The 26,098-nt window shown below is 35.1% G+C and overlaps 1 protein-coding gene across 2 annotated transcripts in view; it reads left to right on the top strand.

Annotated features, from left to right (window-relative positions):
- The window catches only part of Drat (Death resistor Adh domain containing target), a 74,964-nt gene that overhangs the window by 17,779 nt on the left and 31,087 nt on the right, over positions 1 to 26,098 (top strand). Inside the window, exon 1 of one of the 2 annotated variants that reach the window (XM_068386041.1) lies at positions 21,551 to 21,900. The exons of the other annotated variant lie outside the window; for it this stretch is intronic. Coding sequence (XP_068242142.1) covers positions 21,857 to 21,900 — 44 coding nt within the window. The 5' untranslated portion in view covers positions 21,551 to 21,856. Of the gene's footprint in view, positions 1 to 21,550; positions 21,901 to 26,098 lie in introns of those variants that run through there. 2 annotated transcript variants of the gene reach the window in all.

Genomic DNA, 26,098 nt, shown 5'->3' with positions numbered 1-26,098 from the left:
AGTTTTCCTTGATAAGGTAAACATCTGTAGCTTTGGCTCTTCTTCCTGAAATTCTGAACGTAAACAGTTCTGTAAATTGTGTCTTCTCTCTTTGAAGACGTAGAATTTTTGGTCATGATAATATTATTTGTATGTTTGAATCGTTATAGGTTAATTGGTTCTTACCTTGTAAATATTTTGTAAAAGGTGTAAAATCTGTTGTAAGATATATATATATATATATATATATATATATATATATATATATATATATATATATATATACATATATATACATATACATATATATATATATATATATATATATATATATATATATATATATATATATATATATATATATATATATATATATAGAGAGAGAGAGAGAGAGAGAGAGAGAGAGAGAGAGAGAGAGAGAGAGAGAGAGAGAGAGAGAGAGAGAGATTAATATGAAAGTAAATGCAGTGCCGAAGTTAAATAGATTTTATATTAACGAGATTTTGTTCTATTGTGCAGTAATGTCCTCAGAATACTTTTCGCGTCATGTTGCGCATCATTTGGACAAAGTGTTTGAGTCATTTAAACGAACTGTGTCCGAGTAAATGCAGTTAGCTGTTGCAAGTAATCTGAACGTGTTTTGATAAAGGATTTGAGTAAGTTACTGTTCGCCCATTTGGCAAGTTACTTTGAGAAAAATAATTTTATTTTGATTAGAATTTTGAGAGGGTCGCCGAACGTAGTTTAAACTCGTTTTGCTGAATAATTCATGCGAATTGCTGCGAGTCGTTAATGAGTTGTTAAGAGTCATGTAAATGAGCTGTGCTGAATACAGTTCTTTAAGGAGGACAACTGTAGTGTGCAGCTGGGGTTTTCATAAGAGTTTATTTTTAGTAATAACCGAGAGCAACTCGTTGACCTATTTTTGGCTGTGGACTTTTTCTTATAAGAAGAAACTGTTGGGAACAATATGATTTCCGGTGCTGGGCAGCCGAACAAAGGTGGAAAGACTCGACATTAGAGAGATGACGTTAAAAAGTTCCAACAGCTCTGAGGAAAAGAAGATCTTGGTTCAGGCATTGGCGAGAAAGTTGCTGGGAAATTGATGGATCTCAATTGCTTTGTTGTTGATGTTGAGCTTGGGAGCGTTGATACGATCTATGAAGTGCTACAAAACCGATTCATCTGGAGCATTTATCATTTTGAGCAATTAGAAATGCTACTGCGTTTCTTGGTGTTTTCTTTTTGAATTATACTTATAATTGAAATTAAAAGATTAAATTAAGCGTTCACCATTAAACTGGTAAAACACTTTCGCTATACCGCCGAGAGAGAGAGAGAGAGAGAGAGAGAGAGAGAGAGAGAGAGAGAGAGAGAGAGAGAGAGAGAGAGAGAGAATTAAATACTTATGTCAAAGAATTATCTGAAGTACCATGGATGTCAAAGCTACCTTCGAGTACAGCACTTATCCCCAGCTAAGTTCTAAGAATACTGGAATACTATTGGAATTGAGATCTTGTACGATCCCATAATCCACAGACAATCAAATACAATTGAAACGGTTGATTAATATGGACTCGAAAATGGCAAAGTTAAGAAGACTAATGATAGATCACCATGGGAACCAAACTGCGAACTTGCCAGAGGTACTACAGTAGAGTTTATTACCTCCGCCAAGTATCTCATCCGTGACCTCCGCCAAATTCGTTGTTGCGAAGGTTATGTTTTCATAGGCGTGTATTTTGTATGTCTGTCTGTGTGCTTGTGATTGGTCATGATCCAAGAACAATTCGATTAAATATTTGGAATAATTGGATCAATGCTCAAGGTCAAGGTAAAGAAAAAAAAAATATCAAAAACGTCTTTTTGCTATATTGTGGTCATTTTTTTCCGATTTGCATGAAACTAGTGCCAAAATGTGCATAATTTAATTGCATATTCCGTTATGTGGCGTTAGGGAAGGTGTGACTACCGAGTGCTCATTCTAGTTTTAGGATGTTTCCCCAGAGCTGCGCACCATCAAAGACTCGTGATACGAAATATTCTTTCTTTTGTTTTCTGAGGATAAGTTCGATATGTTTTTCTATTTCTCTTTCTCTTAAGAGAATAAAGGCCTTGTCAGCCACGCCAAGAAAAATGGTACAAATGAAACTGATCTTTTCTCACTTACTGTGAGGACAACAATTCTTTGTTTATGTTGCATGTTTTACAGATTACAAAATACAGAAAAGAGAGCTTCAAATGTCAACAGCAACAAAAGAATGATGTAAATGAGAGCTGTATGCAAATCTGTTAGTGTCAGGAATTTGATTCTGCAGGTATTTTTGCGTGGGAAGAGAGCCCCAATGATTGTGCATTTTTGCATGCTCGTTGTCAGAGCGCACCGCACCGCAGGAGAGATTTCTTGATTTTCTCCATTAAAAGAAAATAAGTATGGACAAAAATATTGCATTTTAATGTTTTAATCTCTTCTTAATAGTTAAGAATAAGAAAAATTATATAATCATCCTTTAAATTTGTATTTTTGTATAAGCATTTATACAGAATCTCTCTCTCTCTCTCTCTCTCTCTCTCTCTCTCTCTCTCTCTCTCTCTCTCTCTCTCTTTACTGGACGATTTTGTTATCTGTTACGATCTAAACCAAAATTTTAATTCGAGAACATTACTGTTCTCGTCTTGGCCTGTTTACCCAAAAACTCTGTATTAGATGACAGTACCTTCCGAGTTATTATGAAATACAAATCGTATTCCATTCTGAGACGCAGATAAACAAAAAGAAAACATGTTTTAAATGAACATGTATGTGCGTATGGATCTTCATTAGTATTTCTACAGTAAAAAAAAATCTTCCAAAAACTTTCTTGTCGACTTTTGAAATAGAATTATTACAAACTAACGAGCCGTTTATGCGTACTATATATAAGCAAGCCATACTCGTAATGGTAAAAAATGAAATAATTTAAAATGTTCGTAAGATTTTGTATTGTAGACAAAGAATCATGTATATTTTGTTTCTCCAGATAATTCAAGTTAGCCAGTAGGCTTAAAATATCGTTCAATGATTATATTAATTTATGCAATGTCATTCTCTATCCACCACAGTAATAACAAATCACTTTTAACGCAATATCACAATCAGAGTATTCAAACATACGAAAGAACTCGTCGTCCAAACCCAGGAGGAATCATTTCCGATGTGAAGAACATCACTGTCAAGACCAAACTGATGAATTTCGTGCTCATGTTGCATTTGCAGGCTCTGATGGGGATCTCTTTGCAACCATTGCATTGCTACTCTTCTTTTTGTCTATTGCTTGGATCTGTCATAATTCCTTTGCTAATTTCCGCCCTGCTTCAAGACGCCGAAAAGCAGTAGACCTATGCCTCTACAGGAATGAAATATAACTGGAGGACATTTTATGAAAATGACATCGGTATCTTTTGATAATAGCTTAATCAGGAGTAGGTTTGATTCAAACGGTTATCCTGCTTTGCAAATGTAGTTCTTGAACGAGAAAAGACTTGTTTCTTGGGGGAAAATTTTTGGCATCCGATGTGCGTACATTTGTATATAAGTGAAATTAAGTGTTGCAGAACTTGCAGAAGATAATTTAGTACTGTCAGCGTTCTTGTGAACCTCCCCAGTGGTGTTACAGCCGATGCCACACTTTGCTGAGTCAACGAATTAAACAATGCGTGTGCGTCTGCAGTCAGAGACAGAGAATCCCATCAGTATGACAATGTGTTCTGTCTTGCCTACTGTCTATTGCTACAGTTTACAATAGCTACATTGCTCTGAAATATTCACAGATTTTGTTTGCATATGTTACATGATAAAATGAACAAGATTATATATATATAATGTATATATATATATATATATATATATATATATATATATATATATATATATATATATATATATATATATATATATATATATATATATATATATATATATATAAATTTCTACTTCATACTTGGGATCGAACGCTGGCCCCTTCTAATGAAAGGCCAGGTCGAAACCAACCATGCCACGAGAGGCCATAAAAAAATCAGAACCTAACGGCTAATCAGCTGTTCAGGATTTACCTGGCGAGACATCAGTCTCTTACCAGAGAGTTCTACCAGACTTCCCGGCCCACCACGTGACACAATTGATAGTAATTCATTCAAATTACCCCTAATGAGTTAATATGGATAAATATCAACACAACATCGTGTTCAAATAGAAATAAATTTCTACCTCATACTTGGGATCGAACGCTGGCCCCTTCTAATGAAAGGCCAGGTCGATACCAACCATGCCACGAGAGGTAGAAATTTATTGCTATTTGAACACGATGTTGTGTTGATATTTATCCATATTAACTCTTTAGAGGTAATTTGAATGAATTACTATCAATTGTGTCACGTGGCGGGCCGGGAAGTCGGGTAAAACTCGCTGGTAAGAGACTGATGTCTCGCCAGGTAAATCCTGAACAGCTGATTAGCCGTTAGGTTCCAACTTCTTTTATGGCCTCTCGTGGCATGGTTGGTTTCGACCTGGCCTTTCATTAGAAGGGGCCAGCGTTCGTTCCCAAGTATGAGGTAGAAATTTATTTCTATTTGAACACGATGTATTAATATTTATCCATATATATATATATATATATATATATATATATATATATATACATATATATATATATATATATATATATATATGTATATATATATACATATATATATATTTGTATATATATATATATATATATATATATATATATATATATATATATATATATATATATATATATATATATATATATATATATATATATATCAGATTTTGTTTGTATATGCTACATGGTAAAATTAACAAGTTTTTTAAGATATATATATTCTTACCGAGTTAGTCTAGTGTAGAGTAAATATTTTATTCATGTATATCATTTGTGTATCAGGAGGTGTATAGCCAGATCATAAAGTGAGCTCGTCTCATGTATGTTTAAGTAATTGTATGTAAATTGCATAAGACTTTCGTTGTTCATGTAGTTGTATTTTTCATTCAATTCAGTATATGAAAATTTACGTTATTTCTTAAGAATTAACTTTTCATATCACGTATTTTGTTACAAAGTCTTTTGCAATCTCGAATAAGTGTGTTGCATGAACCATACAAGGTATGAACAAGGGCTTATGTAATTTTCTTATGTTTATACGAGGTATTACGTCATGTTTTGTGAGAGATTATGCAAGTGTTATATTTCCATGTGTTTAGAATGTTCTTGAAAACCCCAGAGTTTGTATTATCTTTTTATTTTTATTGTTCCGAAGACGGAGGTGGGGTGGAGCTAGCTGAGAGAGAGTTGCCTTGCAGGCGATTTTAGATCTCTTGATCGATAGATATGGGTGGCAACTTTGGCGTCACTAGACCCTGCCCCCGAGCCACGGGAATAATCTATTTAAGAAGGATCTAAAATAATTAAGTCAATATATATATATATATATATATATATATATATATATATATATATATATATATATATATATATATATATATATATATATATATATATATATATATATATATATATATATATATATATATATATATGCTCCAGAAATGCAGAGCAGCAGAAGAGATCCAGCCTATCCCTTTGCATGAGCCAAAGTTCCTCTCTATCTCTCAAGTGCCCCGAGTGTGTATCCTCTCCAAAGTGAATAAGATTTTACCCAGCATATATCGTATGTAGTGTGTTCAAACGTTAATGAAACTTTGATGGTGATTTCAAGTTCATTATGTAATTATACGTGCTGGTATTATATAAATTTTTATAACTGGCCCTGTAAGATTTGGATGAGGGAAGTGAGGTGTATTTATTTAGGCTTAACTGTTCGATTACCTCGTGTGATCCAAAATACGTAAGTTTATCAGTTACTTTTATGTAAATTTCAATAAGGGTTTAATCATCAGAGTGGTAAAGGTTAGCTATTGTCATCAATTATCAAAATTAGATATTTTTGTAAATTAATTTCCAGTGAAACAAGTGATTGTATAATTTTCATAAGCATTATTTTCTTGTCTTAGTCTAAGTTGTGTTCAGATATAAAATGTTGAGTGATTTATTTTTGGTGTAAATCTTTCAAAGTGTTGCAATTTTCATAGAATATATTTGATTTTTTAAAGTGTGTATTATTTTTATCACTAGTATTTCTCACAGAGCTCTGTCGTATCCCTGTTTAAAAATCGAAGTAAGAGATTGTGTTGAATAATTCTTGATAATAATTACCCAGTTGGTTTTGAGAGTACATAAGAGACCTTTGAGTATTCATTGTTTTTATATATTGCCATCTGGGAGTTATATAATTTCTCAGAGCTTGGGTAATATTCAAGTGTAACCGATTTATGTAAAAGCAAACAGGTGAGTTTAGAATTCGGGAGGTTGTGTAACTTGCCAACCGTAATATCTATTTTTTGGTGACATACTGGTCCTAGAGGCAGATGTAGAGGGCTGCATATGCTAAGCTTGGAATACCAAATCAAAGCCGAGAGAGAGAGAGAGAGAGAGAGAGAGAGAGAGAGAGAGAGAGAGAGAGAGAGAGAGAGAGAGAATATACATACAACCACAGTATATATTGCATACATTTGTATATATATGTATACATATATATATGTATATATATATATATATATGTATGTATATATATATATATATATATATATATATATATATATATATATATATATATATATATTGACGAACTGAGATAATTTACTGATATAAAGTTGCATGGAAAGACCATAAACAGACAGGAGTAGAGTAGAAGGACATGTCTGAGGCCTTTTCTCTGCAGAGGACTAGTAACGGCTGATGATATATATATATATATATATATATATATATATATATATATATATATATATATATATATATAACACATATATATAAACATAAATAAATGTATATATATACAAACACACACACATATATATATATATATATATATATATATATATATATATATATATATATAAATACCATATATATATATATATATATATATATATAAAGTATATATATATATATACATATATATATATATATATATATATATATATATACCCGACTTTGTTAATATCTTTTATAAGTGGGTGACCGTAATATCACTCCTTGACGTCAGTATATCCGTTTTTAAAACGGTAAATGCCTGGCAACATTTATTCCAGAATTTTTACCGTATTATACGGCAATTTTTTTTTTTTAAAGTGTACAGCGGATTAAGCTTTATTCGCGATTTCTTAAGTAAATAATTACAATAAAAATCTACCTATCTGCTTTGAACATCTTGCCTTACATTCTAATAATCATATTTCAAATTTTCCAAATTATATTTCTAGAAATTACCATGAATCATCAGCCGTTACCATTCCTCTGCAGAGAAAAGGCCTCAGACATGTCCTTCTTCTCTACTCCTGTCTGTTTATGGCCTTTCCATGTCATTTTATATCAGTAAATTATCTCAGTTTGTAAATATACATATATATATATATATACACAGTACATATATATATATATATATATATATATATATATATATATATATTTCTCTCTCTCTCTCTCTCTCTCTCTCTCTGCTTTGATTTGGTATTCCAAGCTTAGTATATGCAGTCCTCTACATCTGCCTCTAGGACCGGTATGTCACTAGATAGTGGGTAACTGGTCCATTGTCTGTCCATAGGTGAACTTTTCAGAATTTTCGGTCAAGATTCCACAGGTGAACTTTTCAAAATTTCACCCAAAATTCCGTATGTGTTTCAGTTGTGGATACCGGTGCGAATCACTACCAGAATTAATCCACCCTCAATGGGATATTCATGATCTTTTAATATAACTGTTAGATCACAGTGTTTTTTCTTCAGACAAATGGCATAAGCCCCTTATTGTTATTAATATTATTACTTGCTAAGCTACAACCCTAATTGAAAAAGCAGGATGCTATAAGACCAAGGGCTCCAACAGGGAAAATAGAAGAGAGAAGTAATTAAAAATTAAAATGAAGTATTAAAGAACGGTATTACAATAATTTTTTCATATATAAACTATAAAAAGTTTAAAAAAAACAAGAGAAAGACAAATGAAATAGAACAGTTTGCCTAGTGTACCCTTAAGCAAGAGAACTCTACCTCAAGACAGTTGAAGACCATTTTACAGACCATGGCACTACCCAAGACTAGAGAACAATGATTTGATTTTGGAGTGTCCTTCTCCTACAAGAGCTGCTTACCATAGCTAAAGAGTCCACTGAACAATTACAGTACAGTAATTAAGCCCTTGAGCGAGGAAAAATTGTTTGGTAATCTCAGCGTTGTCAGTACAGAGGAGAATATGTTAGAATATTTCAGACTATTCGGTATATGTGTAAGCAAACGGAAAATGGGCCGTAACTAGAGAGAAGGGTCCAATGTAGTACTGTCTAGCCAGTCAGAGGACCCAATAACTCCCTAGGGTGGTTGAATATAACTCAGTTATACGATACCAGTACTTTAAAAGGCCAAGGAAAGATTGTTTTTGATAAATTGCCTGATAAATAACAATAATAAGAGTAGTTATGTTCAGTACATTAAGGGAAAACAAGATTATTTATTAACAACGAAGATTATGTTGAAGGCTGGTGGCGAGTATTCAATAGCATACATTGTGTTCGGTTGCCATCTACACATTCATTTATTACCTCCACTAATGAAGTTGGAAGGAGGTTATGTTTGTTTAGCAGGCAAAGTTGTTAAAAACTTCTGCCAATTCTTAGACTATTTATCCCTTCTATCAATATCAAAATTTCTTCAGAGTATAAAATTAATTATAGCCTTATGAGAATGGTTATTGTTTTCGTTATTATTATGATTAGCTAATATTTATCAAAACAAAAAAATATCCTAATCTTTATCAGATATTTCCACTCATAACGTTACTGAAATTTCTTTGCACACTAAGTTTTTCTGCATGCCATTATTCTAAGGTCTGAAATTATATATTAACAACACATATAGGGAAAGCATAATCTCATTTATTTATTAAAAAGCCGTAGTTAAATGAGCGAGATTCACCGCTTGCTTACAGCATCAAATCATAAACTTATATGCGATAAGTTTGACTCCGATGGGGATTACTTTCAAGGCTGGGTCTTTATATATATCTCATTCTTTTTCAAGTGAAATTTTTGTTTTCATGAGAGATTATCGAGGCGCGGATAGAATTATAATTCAGGAACGTGTTGTAATTTGAACAAGAGCGCAACTGGAGAACATGGCAATACGGTGTTGTTATTGTTATAGCGTAAGACCCGAGGGTATAAAAAAAATTTAACGATTAGCCTGTAGTTGAACAAATGGGATGAACATAACTCCTATCTTGTGTGATTCTCTTTACAACAGGCGAAATCCGGAGAGTGCCGGATTGAACGAGACCACAGAGGAACTCCGAAAGACTTTAGAATCAATATCCAGAAAAACAGCTGAAGTATGTCATGAAACTTACAGAGAGATTGTCACAAAACAAAGGAGCAATATAGAAGGGCCTCTTCCGTCATATGGCTGAAGTGTCTTTGTATTATTTCTTTCCCCTTACTACTCTACTTGTGAATGTCATCCTACTTACCACCCGCCATCTCATTAAAGCTACAGCTGTAGGCTAACATCGTAATTCCAAGCTTGTATAATTATTCTCTACTGTTCCATACTTATTTATCTTTAATTAAGTCTTATAGTAATGCAGTCTCGATATATTCAGTGACTAAAGGTACGATATAAATGAAAAAAAAAAAAACTACTAATATTAGAATCCAGACAGACTTTGGTCAACCCATCCTGCAGGCATTAGTACTAGATGTTGTTCTGAAGTGTGGTCAAGTGTATATCCACGCAGCCTTGGCCTACAGAGCCTCCTGCAATAACTCATAGAGGATTAACTCTAGAGGGAGACCTTACAATAGTACAGTGGCCGTGAGCGAAAGTCTCTAGGCCTAAAGCTTTTTGTTTCAAATCCGGTTAGGCTTATGTAGCTGGCTGAGGTCAGTAACCCTTGAGCTTCCCCAGGACCCACATGAGCGTCCCATAGTCAGAAGAAATTTTTGTACAGGTAATGGGGAAGTATAAGGAAATGGGATCGTACTTGTGTTTACTTTTTTTAGTATTTTCTTAAGGAAAAAATGGCACCTACACTGACACTAAAAAAAATAATAATCAAAAGACGCTAAGTACCAAAAACTGATAAAAAAAATTTCAGGATCTCTCTCTCTCTCTCTCTCTCTCTCTCTCTCTCTCTCTCTCTCTCTCTCTCTCTCTCTCTCTCAATACTAAAATACATATAGAAAAAGATGAAATTTCCATTATTTAATCAATTCTTGTCATTGTAAAATTTTTAAGATCAAGTAGGCCTAGTCAAGGAATCCTATTACAATCACTTAAGCCGCAAAATTTCATTCATTCACAATTGCTGAAATAACTGTTCGAGCACAAGACATACAGACTCTAAATCGAAGGAAGATGTAAATTTTCATTCACCTGTTTCATTCTATACCTGATTGTTGATAATTAAAAAATCCAGTTTCATGACATGATGTCGGTACAATCACACTCCCATCTAACTAAATATCTATCTATTAAGGCCTCTATTAACAGAGCAAGTTTTATTGAGTTGTTAGCCCTACAAAATCTAGATATATGGAATGCTCTCATGTTGAACGCACAAACAGTGTTCGAAATGACGTCATCCTATTCAGACAATGTGACATGCTGCTCACCCGGACTTTCCTTCTGAAAAGAAAAAGGAAGAAAACCGGTGAAACATACAAGTGGTGGAATTGCTAGTTTGCGATTGTAGGCTACATGTAGATATTTTTTTTTTTCTTTTTGACGAAGCAAGGAACGTCCTTAGCCACGTAAAGGATATCGGCTTTGATGAATGTTCTATTCGTTACCCCATAGCCACCACTTTATTATTATTATTATTATTATTATTATTATTATTATTAGGCCTACTTGCTAAGCTACAACCCTGGTTGGAAATGCAGGATGCAATATGGGCTTATAGCATCCAACAGGGAAAATAGCCCAGTGAGGAAAGGAAACAAGGAAAAACAATATACTTTAAGAACAGTAACATTAAAATAAATATTTCCTAATTAAACCATAAAATCTTTAACAAATGAATAGGAAGAGAAATATGATAGAATGGTGTGCCCGAGTGCACCCTCAAGCAAGAGATCTATAACCCAAGACAGTGGAAGACCATGCTACAGAGGCTGTGGCACTACCCTTGACCAGAGAATAATGGTTTGACTTTGGAGTGTCCTTCACCTAAAAGAGGTGCTTACCATAGCTACAGAGTTTTTCTATCATTACCAAGAGGAAAGTGGCCACTGAAAAATTACAATGCAGTAGTTAACACCTTGGGAGAAGAAGAATAGTTTGGTAATCTCAGTGATGTCAGGTGTATGACGATAGAGGAGAATATGTAAAGAATAGGCCAGACTATTCGGTGTATGTGTAGGCAACGGGAAAATGAACCGTAACCAAAGAGCGGTAGTATCTCAACGGGTAGCAAAGCTAACAATGGATGCCCATCTACATGAGACATGGGTAACGATTAATCGGATTTGATACCTGCTTAATACTTATTTCATGTCAAATAATCTCTCTCTCTCTCTCTCTCTCTCTCTCTCTCTCTCTCTCTCTCTCATTAAGAACTTTAAAATAATATTTGGAGGTGTGTGTAATTAAAGACAAAATATTAATGAGAGTTCTTCGGAACCTCAATCCCCATCTCTGGAGCCTATTAAGATTAAGGTTGCGTGCACCATCATGGAGACGAGTGATGCGGGTTAGGTGAATTCCGCCCACTTTCTGCTCTCCCCTTTTTGTGTGTGTGTTACTTTTATAGGTATAGCGTAAACAATAGTTGGTTGTTGTAGAACTTCAAGACACTGTAGGTTCATTCTTCATTCACCAGTTAAAAGGTGGATGTTGCGATGAACAATTTGATTTTCCATGGAGTCTTTCCCTAATAGAATTCTTCTCATTATATATCATTTGTGCCCGTGTTTACAGTATGCGTTACAGGTATAAATTGGTATTCTGGAAGTTTTATCTCTACCGTGACCAGATTGGTGAATGATCTTCCTAATCAGCAGTTGAATCAGTAGAACTTTAGAAGTTCAACTTTTTGTAAATGCTTTTATGATGGACTGGTCTCGTTCTATACTTTATACGCAATATGACTGATCTATTTCAACATTTTTACTGATCGTAAACTATTTCATATTTTCTATTCATTACTTTAAATTCAAGTTATTCTTCTTGACCGCAAAATCTCTTCTTTTAGACGATTTCTCTTATGCAATGTCAAATAATATTTCTGGATGAGTGAAAAGTTTTCAGTAACGTTTATACAGGCATTACATATAATTTAGAACTGGATGTCGGCAGAATCATATTTCAAACTTTCTTTAGATTTAAACGTGAAATTTTATAAAGGAATAGTTTGAAATTAGGATCATTCCAGGTGTGATCGCCAATTCGGCAAAAATAATCCAGGGCCTTTCCATGAACAATAATAATTATTATGTATGAGAGCATAAGCGTACGGGACCCTTCTCATCTGGGCAGGGCGTGCGCGGCCCGAAATAAAATTTGCCTGTAAATCCAAGCAATATATAACACACACACACACACACACACACACACACACATATATATATATATATATATATATATATATATATATATATATATATATATATATATATATATATATATATATATATATATATATATATATATATATATACACAGTCAAGGTCTGTGTTAGCTTTCACTGTGTGAGAGTTGAATAGTCATGCTGCACTGGGCTTCTCTACCCCAAAAAATTTAAGTCTGCTCAAATCGTTGCGAGGCTGTCGCTCCCCAGCCCCCCAGTTTCGTGCGCCTATGTACGAGTGTATATGGTATTTTAGTCGTCCTACATATGTGAACATAAGTCATATCAAAATACATATAATTGAATGAAGATGACATATACGACAGACGTGATGTGTTTTTGAAAACGGGTGAATGTTATGTGAATGTTGTCACCCGAACACATTGCTAGAGAGTGAACATCGGCGTATGATACTTTCTCCAAAAGTAGCCTACACATTTATTAAAAGGTTTCCTTAGACGAGTCTTGTTCATTCATGTTCTCTCGCGTTTATCTTGTTTGACCACTTCAATTTGTAAACTTTCAATTCTTAAAGGAAATTTGACTCTAGATACGTAACAAGAAGTGGAATTGGGGCCAAAACACAATAAAAAAAAAAAAACTTGAAAGATTCCTGGGGAAGATTTCTTTGACTTTAGTCAAGCATCAAACTCGGGTACGCTTACGTGCTATTTCTTAATCATTTACATTGAATGATAAACACAAGCGAGGCTATAAATGAGTTTATTCAAACATAATAACTATTATTATCTTTAGATTTCATCAAAGAGAAGTATAATTCACTACAACTTATATATTATTTGATAACTATAAAGAAATGGGGCCCTACCTATGGTCGACACACGTCATTCTGCGCCAAGTTGCCAGGTCCTAATTTCCGTTCTCAGCCTCCCCACACAATTGAGATGACATTTCGCGATATACAGTAAGACAATAATGCGGAGTAGATGCTTGAATCCATTTTTCTTCATTAGTTCAGTATCTCAAACACTGTTGGTTCCGGTTTCACATTAATCAGAAGCCTAGTTAATTAGTTATATTAAAAAAGGAGGGTGTTATGGACCTTGAAATAGTACAGTAAAAAGTTTTAAAGTAAGAACGGCTTCCGTGCCTTTGTTGTCCTTGTAGGAACATTTCTTTTGGTAATGTATTTCTACCACTGTTCTGTAAAAGCTTTATTGGGAAACCATTGAGGATTCTATTTAGTAAGTCTCTATTAATAAATTGTTAAGGCAGAGTAATTGATGACGTCATGGCACAGCGGAAGATAATAAAACCTCGGCCTTCATTGTCTTGTATGTCTTCCGAGAGAGAGAGAGAGAGAGAGAGAGAGAGAGAGAGAGAGAGAGAGAGAGAGTGGATTGCACAAATGTTGAATGATGAAAATAACATCAGAAAATAATGATGAATATCCGGTCTTACTTATCGAAAGAGGTCTGTGCTTAAGGATTTAGGGTATGTACATTCCATTCTATTTCCGTAATAACATGTTTTCACTTCCAGTTTTACTCATTAGTACTCACGCGGTGCACTGTAGGCATTTCTTGAATGTCATTGCAGCGTTCCTTCTTCCCCCAGCGCAACTGCACCTACTGTACTTTGTATCCATCTGCTTGACCTCCTTTCTCGCTTCCTTCCTTTCATCTTTCTTGCTGTTCAGATTCGTCTAGCTTTGACTCTTAGTGGAATTTTATGGCATTCCCCTACATGCACTTGGCCCCTGACTGGCCTCACTGGACCCAGCTCCGAGCTATGTCGCCCAAATCCATAAAACCGAATCCACTGATATGGTCTCTTTGTTTGCGTTTTCTAAACACTTCGGAGCCATTTTCTTTAAAGACAAACCCGTCCACTTTTCCATCAGATTTCTTCCATAGAGGGATTTCAGACATCCAGAAAGTCTGTCGACAGAGCAACACCTCAAGGCTGTTATTTCTAATCTGAAATCTTACTATTCTAAGTTAAACTAATATTTCCTATTTATGTAACCTCAGTGAAATTGTTTGTGCAATCAGTTTGGGAAAGAAATCTGCAATTTTGCAAATTTCCGTGTAATCCAGTTCAATAAGGTCTGAAATTTCATTTCTTTGCCTCTGATATAGATTAAGATATTTCGATACAAACCGGATTTGACCTGATCGTCTTTGCATGAATAATATACTGATTAAGATATTGGTTTCAATAAAAAAATTTATTAAATCGATAATTTATAATTTATCGCACACCCCTTTGATCTCTCTCTCTCTCTCTCTCTCTCTCTCTCTCTCTCTCTCTCTCTCTCTCTCTCTCTCTTTTAGTCTAAGGCACCATTCAAATACGTTTATTAAAGTAATTGTCTGTAATTTCTTTGGAAAAAAAGAAAAAAACTTTAAATGGCTACTTTTATAAAAGCGAAGTAGCCGATAATAAACTCTTGTTGTTGTGATCTCGTATTCATTCATCCTGTAATCGCCCTTCACCTACGTATGCATGTTCCCATTTCCATCGGTGCCAACGCAGTTCCAGACTTGAATGACCTCTTTTTTTGGAAGAGGTCAGCGAGAATGCTATGGGAGCTGGGGACACCAGCAGCGTCAACTGGCGCCATATTGGTCTGTGAGTGGGCAGGGCGGGCGGGGGTGGTACTGTACCAGCTACTGGCTCCGCTAGACACCAGTGACCTAATCTTTCTGAAATCAGACATTATTCCAAGTCTCCATCTGTACTGGATTCAAACATCCATAATAGGCTTTCGTGAATCTGAGAAAGGAAGAGAACTATCTCACAAAGTGCCACGATCATCCCTTCGAGTGAGAGGCTGTTCCAAACACAACAGGCAGCTTGAGGCTAAGCGGAGTGGGCGGTGCCTCTTCCCCTCTTCTTTCTTACCTTCGTTCTCTGTCCCTCTCCTTCCCGCTCTCTCTCTCTCTCTCTCTCTCTCTCTCTCTCTCTCTCTCTCTCTCTCTCTCTCTCTCTCTCTCTTGTACAACCTCTACCAGCCATCACCGCCCCCGCCAAAATATACGACCTTGAGGTCCGGGAGGAAGGGCAATGTGGAATAAGACCTCTTTGACCTTTGCAAGGTCATAGGTTGCTCATTCGTTCACCTAGGGAATGAAGGCAGCAGTATTGCTCTATTATTTGGGATGTGGAAACGAAATGGATTGTCAAGTTACTTTATTTTTATTTACAATTGAATAAAGTGAAAGGCAAAATATTTAACAAGCCAAATTAGATGTTAAGAATTTTTCAAGATAGATTTGATGTGAAGAGAGAAGTAAGCCATGCGTTGAGTAATAAGAAGGATTTTTACCGGGAGAACTGCAAAAGGAAAACTCAAAAACTCTTCTGTTCCCTTAAAGATTTGCATAACGATGAAAAGACTACAGTAAATGTGGACAAACATCGGGCTATGAATTGGATGGAAAATAAAATGGATACCGAAAACGTTATGCAATTCAAAGGGAAAAAGGAGAAATTAAAGCTGAAGAATTTACTTTGTTTTAGCATTTGTTTCATTTAGAGGGTCCTCTAGTGATGGTTAAAATGGCTTTTATAAAAATATCGAGTAATTGAGAACGATTTCAGTCTAGATAATTAGGAGAAAAGACGCTAAAAGAATTGTCTTCAGTTGAAGAAATGACCAATGGAAGAAACATTGCTTTACAAAATAAAAGGTTTATTCAAAAGAAATGCAAGGTTATGATTGATTGATTGATTGATATAAAGTTTTCTGGCCTCCTGACATCTAAGGTCATGAAGGATACTGCCTATAGTTATAGGAATATTAGAAAAAAAAAATGTCCATTCCAAGCAGAAAAATGTGTGAAGTTTACTACGAAGGGAAGGTCTATGTAGTCTGAGGATGATCCACGATGCAGATTTATTATATAGACTCATCGTATATCGATCACTAATAATTCAACGCAACGCATCATCATTTATTATGTAACTCTTGCCGGTACAGAGAGGGTTTGTGGTGGTGCGAGAGAGAGAGAGAGAGAGAGAGAGAGAGAGAGAGAGAGAGAGAGAGAGAGAGAGAGAGAGAGAGAAGTTGGTTGGAGGAGTTGAAGCCTGTTGATGGAACCCCACAGGGAAACTCGGGGATACACAGTGAGCAGAAATGTTTTTGAGAGGATATGGTGATGAAAAAAAGGCGATCGTAAGCGTATTTCAACATTTATTAGCTTTTCATAGGTAAGTTTGAGCTTGTACTTTTGAATGAAAATGTGCAGCCTCTTGCAAAACGTAAATCTGTGTCAAAACTGGTGTTAATAACTAAAGTTTTGGTCGTGAATTTGCAACAGCGTTCCTGTAGGAAGATCATTTTTCTTTGCTTCCCTCATTATCAGAGATGAAAGAGACAAAACAAAACGTCGAGAAGAAATAATCTTGAAGGTCCAAGCTGGCTTCATGGAATAACATGAACTAGCGATAATATAGGAACTCTCTCTCTCTCTCTCTCTCTCTCTCTCTCTCTCTCTCTCTCTCTCATACCAGTAGTAAAAAAATTTCAACGTAATCAATTTTGAAATATCAAGATAACAAAGCTAATTTAAGAACTACATTATATATACCACGGTATTATCGTTTCATATCTTTAACAGAATTGTATAAAGTAAACTTGTATACATTTGTTAAAGATTTCATTAATTACAACAAGAAATATTGAACATTTGTGTTTGGTTAGAGCAAAGATCCTATGTCACCTTATACTACTACTGCTGCATTTTGTATCCACCTTTCTTTCTGAAAGTTCCCCCAGCCACTTTTTGATGCAACATTTGCAGTAACCTTTGATCATTACTATTTTTTGACTACTTCATTTGTCATTTTCCACGTGAAAATATTTTTGATTAACATTTATCCACTTACATTAATATTGTGACCAAAATGTACTTTGAGGATATTTAACTTTAGATGAATATCTCGTTATCTCAAGTCATTTGGCCTCGACTGGAAAAGGAACGAATTCATGATTAATCTGGATACGTAAAACTACATCTCGCTTGCCCGCTAATCGCTACCATTAATTTAAAGGCCCCCTAGTGTGTGTGTGTGTATATATATATATATATATATATATATATATATATATATATATATATATATATATATATATATATATATATATATATATATATGATTTAAAAAAAATTACATTCTTGAATTTTAATTGAATGACTCAAGGTGAGATCTCAGTGACCGCAACAGCGTAAAACGAAAAAGAAGAAATGTCTTAAGGAAAGACTTGAATCGGGCGCAAGAAACGTAATTCAGATAAGCGGGAAAGTTGGCTCTTTTCCTCTCTCCATCAGTTCAGATTTCAGACTTTTGACTTATGTTTTTAGTGACATGATATGATCTATTCACTTACATGCTATTTATCCTCTAGTCGAAAAGTAGTTCCAGTAAGGTCAGTAAATACTATCTCGACAAGTTGTTGTTAATTATAAAAAATAGATAACTACATTGAAGAATTCTGTAGATATTAATTCAAAGACTTCTATAATTTCTTAATTATGAATCATTTAATTCCAAGAGGCGAAAACAAATAACCAAGGATCGTTGTTTTGACAACCATCGTTCAGGCCATCTGGGGATGATGTTATCCTGTGGGTGAAGAAATGCTCAGGTGGGTTAACTTTTTTAAGCAAACTTCGAGTGGTCAATTGCCTTGGGTTCCCATTGAGAAGTGCGTTTTCGCTTTGACTATAATTTAGTTTTCTGGTGGTAAAGCTCGAAGGTTTTACAAATATATACTGAACCCTGGAAACTATGGAAAGATAATTTAAGAAAACCACTGAAATTCTCAGTTGGAACCCTCCAGCTCCCACATGCAGGAGGCCTTGAGATCATAATGTAAGATACCACAATTAAGCACATCCCACACTGAAAAAAAAAACCACTTTCTAAGGGCCACTGATCCCCAGAAGTTTGTTGTTTACCCAGATTTAGTGCACCGAAACAGCAGGTGAAAGAGAATTAGTTAGTCCGAATCCCTGATAATATTTATCATATATGACCATATCAACATCTTGTCATCTGAACCTCCCATATAGCAAACCTTTCAGAAGTAATCTGAAGAACTCGGTAATTACACAAGCATAAAAATCCCATCCACAGTGTGACAGGTCACCTAATTCTCCTATTTCCACTAATACTACTCTCCCAAATGTAGCTATCATGCTTTACATGCCTCATCCGTGTTCACGTGTCTCCTTTTAAGGACTTCTACTTGAATCAATGATCACTCACCAGCCCTTAATCTTTGATTCTGAGCTGGACTACTCTCAGTGAAGCGGAGAATTAGAGGATGAGAGAAACATTGGATGATCTCGATGGTTTACCAAATTATTTTGTTCTACAATTACTTTTATAGAAAATAGTACAGTATTGTCACGTTAAGCCATTCCAACCTGATGTATACAGTATATAGGACGCCCTATTTGCAAATGTTTAAAATTTTGATGTCGCATAGTTAATTGTCTGCACATCTGGCCGAAGATCTTGAGAAATGTGTGTGGAGCAATAAGTAAAAAACTTGAATTTTCTGAAACTGGGAATGTGTTCATTTCTCTGGTTCCAGACTCCGACATAAATCTGTTTAAGTTTCAAGTGTAGAGTCATTTGTGACTCAGTTACCCAAACACCGCATTTCTTGAGGTGGTTACAAGTTATTAAAGTTAATATTACTATTGTCGATGTTGTTTGTTTCTCACATGTCTTGTACATACGGCGAATAATTTAGTTTTTCTCGGGTGATTTTGTTGCCCTAAGTATTGAGTTAATCACCAAATATTATCACCCCCTTTAGGCGGTAAGAGAGAGTGCCAATGTACTGTACATTATCCTGTTGATCAGCAACGAAATGTTATAAATGGGGCTGTTCTGTGGAGCGTGGTTATCTTATATATGGTTTACAAAGTTAATAACAGGCTGCTGTCACGACATTTCTTTAACCCAACAACCTCTTATTATGTCTAAAAGAAAAATATGTTTGTCACTATTCCTTTTATTTTAGATAAGTTTCCAACCAAACTTAAACATATATATATATATATATATATATATATATATATATATATATATATACATATATATATATATATATATATATATATATATATATATATGTATATATATATATATGTCTTCTTTTCTATTATAATATCCCAAACGTTCCAAAAATTTATTATTTATACTTTTTATATTACAGGACAAAGGCTCAGCTATGTCCTTCCACTCCCGCCTGTTTATGGTCTCTCTATGCCAGTCTATACCGGCCAATTTACCTAGCTCGTCAATCCATCGTTTTCTCTTCCTTCTGCTTCCTTTGCAATTTTGAGGGACCTATTCTGTTATCTTTTCTGTCATTTCATATATCCTTCCCATTTCTATTTCTTACTCTTACTTGTTGTTAGACCATCCTCTAATTTAGTTTGCTCTCCTCTGCATGTTGCTTCTTTTCCATTTGTTAGTGTTATTGCCGTCATTAATCTTGCCGTTGTTCTTTTTAAGTTGTAACAAGCTTATGTTATAAGGCTTTGGTAAGGCTCCACGTTTCTGATGCATAAGTTAGACGTGGTAGGACTATCTGATTAATTACATGTCAATATGCCAGATAACTCATAATCAATCAATCAATCTATCTGATTAAGTACTTTTCATTTGAGAGAGAGAGGCATTTTGTTTTTCATAATATCATTTGGTTTAACGAAAGCTCTCCATCACATGCTTACCCTTCTTTCAATTTCGGTCTTATGTCTTGAGAAAACTCTTACAATCTTTTCTGAGTTCGTATATTCATGAATATTCTCTAGATGTTCTTCCATAATGCTGATTTGTTGTTCTTCTGTATTTTCAATAAACATTATCTCAAGTTGTTAAGGTATTCCCCATTAATGTTAATTACTACATTTTCCCAATCTAAATTCTTAAAAACTTCTTCAAGGCATGCTGTGAATAATTTAGGAGATATGAGGTCTACTAATCTAACTTAATCGAACTTTTCTCACCATCTGTATACTTACTGTATATATATATATATATATATATATATATATATATATATATATATATATATATATATATATATATATATATATATATATATACAGTATATATAATTGATTTGAACTTTAACTTTCTAACCTATTTTGCGCAGGTGTTCGATTATGCTGATAATTATGCAAGCAGTAAATGAAATTTGAGTAAAGTTGATCTCTCTCTCTCTCTCTCTCTCTCTGTGTGTGTGTGTGTGTGTGTGTGTGTGTGTGTGTGTGTGTATAACAGAAGTTGTATTCTAAGAAATAATGCCCATAGTTCCCATTTACATAAATTTCAAATTTATGAAATCAATAAAAAAAATTTCCTGAGTCCCTTTCGCCTTTCATCCAAGTCAACGTCATTGCATAAGGTTTAGAAGATCTAAGTCTTTTGAATGACATTTTCCTTGTTTATTGATATAGCATTGGCAAATGAGCTCTAGCCACGCATTTCGAAGAAGTCAGTTTATCCACCATATCTCCGTGCACCGGAAAGAGGAAGTAAATGAGAACCGTTAATGAATAATAAATTCGTAGTTTCTTCTTTCGTTGTGTCCAAGGTGAGATGATAGACAATTCCGATATAAACATCACAATTCAATCGAGCTGTCTCGATTTCATATTGTTTCGTCACTACGTCGCCGACCTCTTCGCCCTTGGTAAATGATCAATACAGCGACCATGTGACCAGTGTGTGAACTGGCTGCGTGGTTGCCACATCTTGCGTTCTTTCCTTTTTTCACACCTTATCTCTTATCGTGATTTTCACGCGTAGCGTTTTTTCTGCTAACATATCACTCTTGAAGAGAGAGCGGATGTGAGCAGTGGTCATTTCTAAAGCAATAGTTAAAAGTTCTTTGGAGTGTGATTCCTGCTGAGATCGTGCAACTGTATTCCTAACTGGAACCAGCTGTGATCCCACGTTTATGACGAAAGGTAATGACAGTGCATGACGGGACTCCGCTTTGAAACGTAATTCTTCTCCGCCTGCCGAATCTCCGGCTTTGGCCACACCTAAATCCGACGGGGTTCGGCCATATCTCCTTTTAGTGCTTTAAGAATTCTAGTGTCAACCAAGAAACAAGTGTTTCGAACTCATCGGAAATCAAAATGCCTGTGGTGTTCAAAAGCGACGAGGAGGAGGCTCAACCAGAGTAAGTCAAGTACTGCATTTGTATCTATTTAGTAGTGGGGTTTCTCAAAGGTTGCTCTAGATAAACCTTGCTTAAGAAATACCTTATTTGATAAGGATTTTAAAAGGTACAAAACAGTTTTATTTCGATTTTAGAATCTTTTGACAGCATTTTTTTTTTAAAATTGTAGATCGACTATTGCTTTTCTAATTTGCGATTCTATGACTTGTCTTTTATTTGTTTTAGTTCAGATACGTAGTGTGAAAAAAGACTGAAGTCTTGATTTAGATCGTTTTGTTCATAACGAAACTGGTGGGCTGCGCAAGAGAAGGTTTCATCTAGACGACTTTTCCGTGTTTCTAGCCTTGGTGGTGAAAGTACTTCCTCTCTTAGAAAACATTGGGATTTGTATATGCGGAATTCTGTGGCCCAACCTTCTGAAATCTAGAGGGAGAATCGCAGTAAAAACTATTTAAGCCATTCTCTTTCTTTTTGTAACGAGAGAGAGAGAGAGAGAGAGAGAGAGAGAGAGAGAGAGAGAGAGAGAGAGACCATATATTCAACACTTGTGTTCGTATTGGTGACTCATCCGCTTCTCCTACAACGTTTCATGTCGAGAGTTGCAGACATACAGTAAATATCATCACTTTATCGAACGTACTTCGTAAATTGGAGCCTTCATTGTTAAAGATTCTTATAAAAAAGAAAATCTTATTTATGCTTGGAAAACCGGTTCATCGACAACTGTCAGAAACAGACATGAAATTCAAATCCCGAGAAGGCGAGAATCATCGATCTGCCTTTTTAATATTTGATGGTTTTGCATGTTGAGAACTAGTTGTTTCTGGCAAGCAGGGCAGATCGAAGGTTTGCTGTAATGTCCAATACCATTTTCCAAGTTTGACTTTTCTATTCAATGAAAATCTAGTTCTTCTGCAGATACTCTTGGTTGCTTTACAACTTGCAACGGTCGGCTTTGTTTTTTTCAATATTAATGTTGGTATTTTGAATACTAGAATCTGGGTTTATTTCTATAACCAAATATGTTTAAGCATATTTTTTTATTATTAGTTAAGGATATGGAGCGTATTACTAATTTTAGAGAGATGACAGTTTTTACTCTAAGTTGAATTGTGTTACGAATGATTGTTTGCCTTTCCATGATGCTTTGTGATACCAAATCGATGATTACCCTCAATTGATTCGCATAAGACAGAAATAATCGAAGAAGCAAACATCATTAGCAATGGTGCTTTGCGTTGGCTGGCTGCTTCTGTCTCAGCTGGCTTCAATGTCGTAATTGGGGGCTCTCATTAAGTCTCAGTTTTTACGAGTCCTTCTTCTCGAGTTGTTTGTTTCTTTTAGAATATGAAAATTTTTACAGTAGTCAGTTAGATATTGAGAAGTAACGGGCTATATCAGGGGACGCCAGAGAAGGATAACATCAACGCCATATTCTAATTTGGTTGAAGAGTAAGAATAGACAGCCGCCAAGATTATGGGTTATAAAATCAAGTTTTTATTCGTTTCGTGTCTGCAAAGTCGTGTTGTGCCTTGGGACCTACTTCTCAGACTTGCTCTTAAGTCCACAATGAATAATGTCCAGATGGGAAACTTTTGAATATTTGGTCAGTTTTGCAGATATGCAATTTTAAGAGGATTTGATTTGGCTGGAACATTAATATTTAATATTCTACTTCAATTGAGACCCACTAAGGGCGTTTGTAATAGCATGCATTCAACAGCCCCCTTCCCCGTAGACAATTCTTCTGTAACCCGGATATTGCATGTTGTCCCTTTTTTGTCTTTAGCTTTATTCCATTTTTACGTTTTTGTCAGTTACTGATTTTAATGGCATATTACAGTACATTCGATATCAAGAGAGTGTCTCTCTCTCTCTCTCTCTCTCTCTCTCTCTCTCTCTCTCTCTCTCTCTCTCTCTCTGAAGCAAATAAAATGATTTTTGTATATTTAGATTACTACAGTGAGTACTGTCAGTTAAATGAATGCTTTGGTGAATGAAGAGCCATTCATAGATTTATTTTGCTGAAGGTAATACGCCGTGTACAAGTAAAACGTTTACCATCATGAAGTATAAAATTGTAATTTCCCTTTATCTATCAGCTTATAAGCGGAGTTATTACCTGTTATTGTCATTGCAGCCCCAATAGCCTTTGAAATAAATATTACTAAATAAAGAAGCTGGAAAACCAGAAATTTATTGACACCGAACATAGTAAGCAAATCATTTTTTTTCTTTTTCTTTTTTAAATGAGAACTTATATTCTGACTTCACTAAGAAACAACTAAAATGAAAATGCCTGCAAGCATTCCCGACTTGTGGCATACAAGTTTATCGTTGTTTGCTTGTTTAGTTATCTCAGAAGGAAATTTTATTTTTACTGATCTCAACCGAGTAATCTTTATAGCCAAATTCCTTATCAATGAATTAATAATTTTTATTTACTTCAGTCGTTTTGATATTAATAAGAGATACCTTATTCAAATATTTTTTCTACTTTCAACATTGCATGGTAATTTTGTGCTATTTAAATCACCTAAGACAGTCCTTTTGAATTGCTACATTAATGTATTCAATAATATTTTCATCTTTAACTTAAACCTCGATACCTTTTCAGACAATCTCTCTCTCTCTCTCTCTCTCTCTCTCTCTCTCTCTCTCTCTCTCTGCACCAGTGATATTATTCTTAGACACGATTAATTAACAAAATTGTGTCATTGTAAAATATTAAAAGGTGAGAGTAAAATCTAAAGCCAATTGAAATGCTAAATCTTCACTTCTTTGAAGAGAATGAGTCTTCAAACTATGAGATCTATATTAAAATGAATATGGAAAGCTTTTTCCTTTATCCCAAAAGCAGTTGTGTAACGAAGAACGGAATACTCTCTCTCTCTCTCTCTCTCTCTCTCTCTCTCTCTCTCTCTCTGACGACCTTTCCAACGCCATGAATGGATTGCTTCAAATGGATCAGCAAGCAGGGGAGACCATTTATTATCGCCAGTGTCGAGGTGCAATTTGGGGAAATCCTGTTAGTTGCTTAATGAAGATAAAATGAAAATAGTTGGTAGGCAAGGGATGGGGAAAAGTGAGTGGGAATGGACTTGAAGGGCTGCTGCAAAGGCCCTTTGTAACACGGATGCACCAACACTACCTTCCTCCTCCGTAGCATCCACGAATGTTCCTGAAGTGTCTCCTCTTGGCTCTCGATACAAACCAATACTTTCGTAACGAGTCTCTTTTACAGTATGCCATTCGGTGCAATGATATTAGAGTGCAGATGCCTATATAATACACCATCAAGTAATTAAGAGTAATGGAAGAGGGTTAGCCTTACGAGGCAATATATCAAAGGCCATTTTCATTACTTTGCACATGCTGGTAGCAATCACTCCTAGGTTTACATGTTAAGTATGGTTCCGAGTGGGGGTAGTGTTGTCATTTAAACCTTGAGCTGCGGCGCAGTCTACGTAACTACGATAGGTGTACACTTGAAAGATCCTTGGCGTAATTTTTCGACCCCCTGTGCAGCTGCACTTACTTTTTAGCCTTCTGCTTGACCTCCTTTCCCGGCCACTTCTTTCTATCATCTAACTGAACTTCTAAATAATGAATAAATACTGCAACTGAGAGGTTTCCCTTCCAGTCAACCTACACCTATGCAAAGAATAGCCTCCCAGGACCCAACATACGACTCTATGACCCTAATTCATAAATTTAATTATTCATCATAATTGACAAAAATTCTATTAACATGCATAACTTTACAGAATACGTGTAGGCAGCCATGAATACAGATTATAAACATCGCGGCAAGTTCTCCAGATCGTGTTATTATTAGCAAGTAAAGGGCGGGGCAGGATAGAGCTGGTTGCCTACAGTTGGCGCCAGGCTGTCTGGTTGCTGTCGGAGCTGTGTAGCTTGCTTGGTATCCTCTGCTGGGAACCAAACACTTTCACTACCATCTCATTAAGGTTTCTAGCATTGAATGTCGTCCTATTAGGATTGGGTCACCGTGGGTGGCTTTTCATTGCATTCTGTCTTTCCCTCTCCTTCTATCACTTGCTTGTTTGTTTGCTTGCTTGCATTGTTATCTACACTTTATTACTCTTAAATCATAAATAAGAGAAGTCAGAAAGAAATCTGGAATACATATTTTGTGGTCTTCTAAAGTAAGACTGTAACATAGGTCGAACTCGG

This window comes from Palaemon carinicauda, chromosome 1 (genome assembly GCF_036898095.1).
Source record: "Palaemon carinicauda isolate YSFRI2023 chromosome 1, ASM3689809v2, whole genome shotgun sequence".
NCBI lineage: Eukaryota > Metazoa > Arthropoda > Malacostraca > Decapoda > Palaemonidae > Palaemon > Palaemon carinicauda.
Note: the sequence above shows the minus strand (reverse complement) of the source record. Positions and strands in the feature narration are given on the sequence as shown.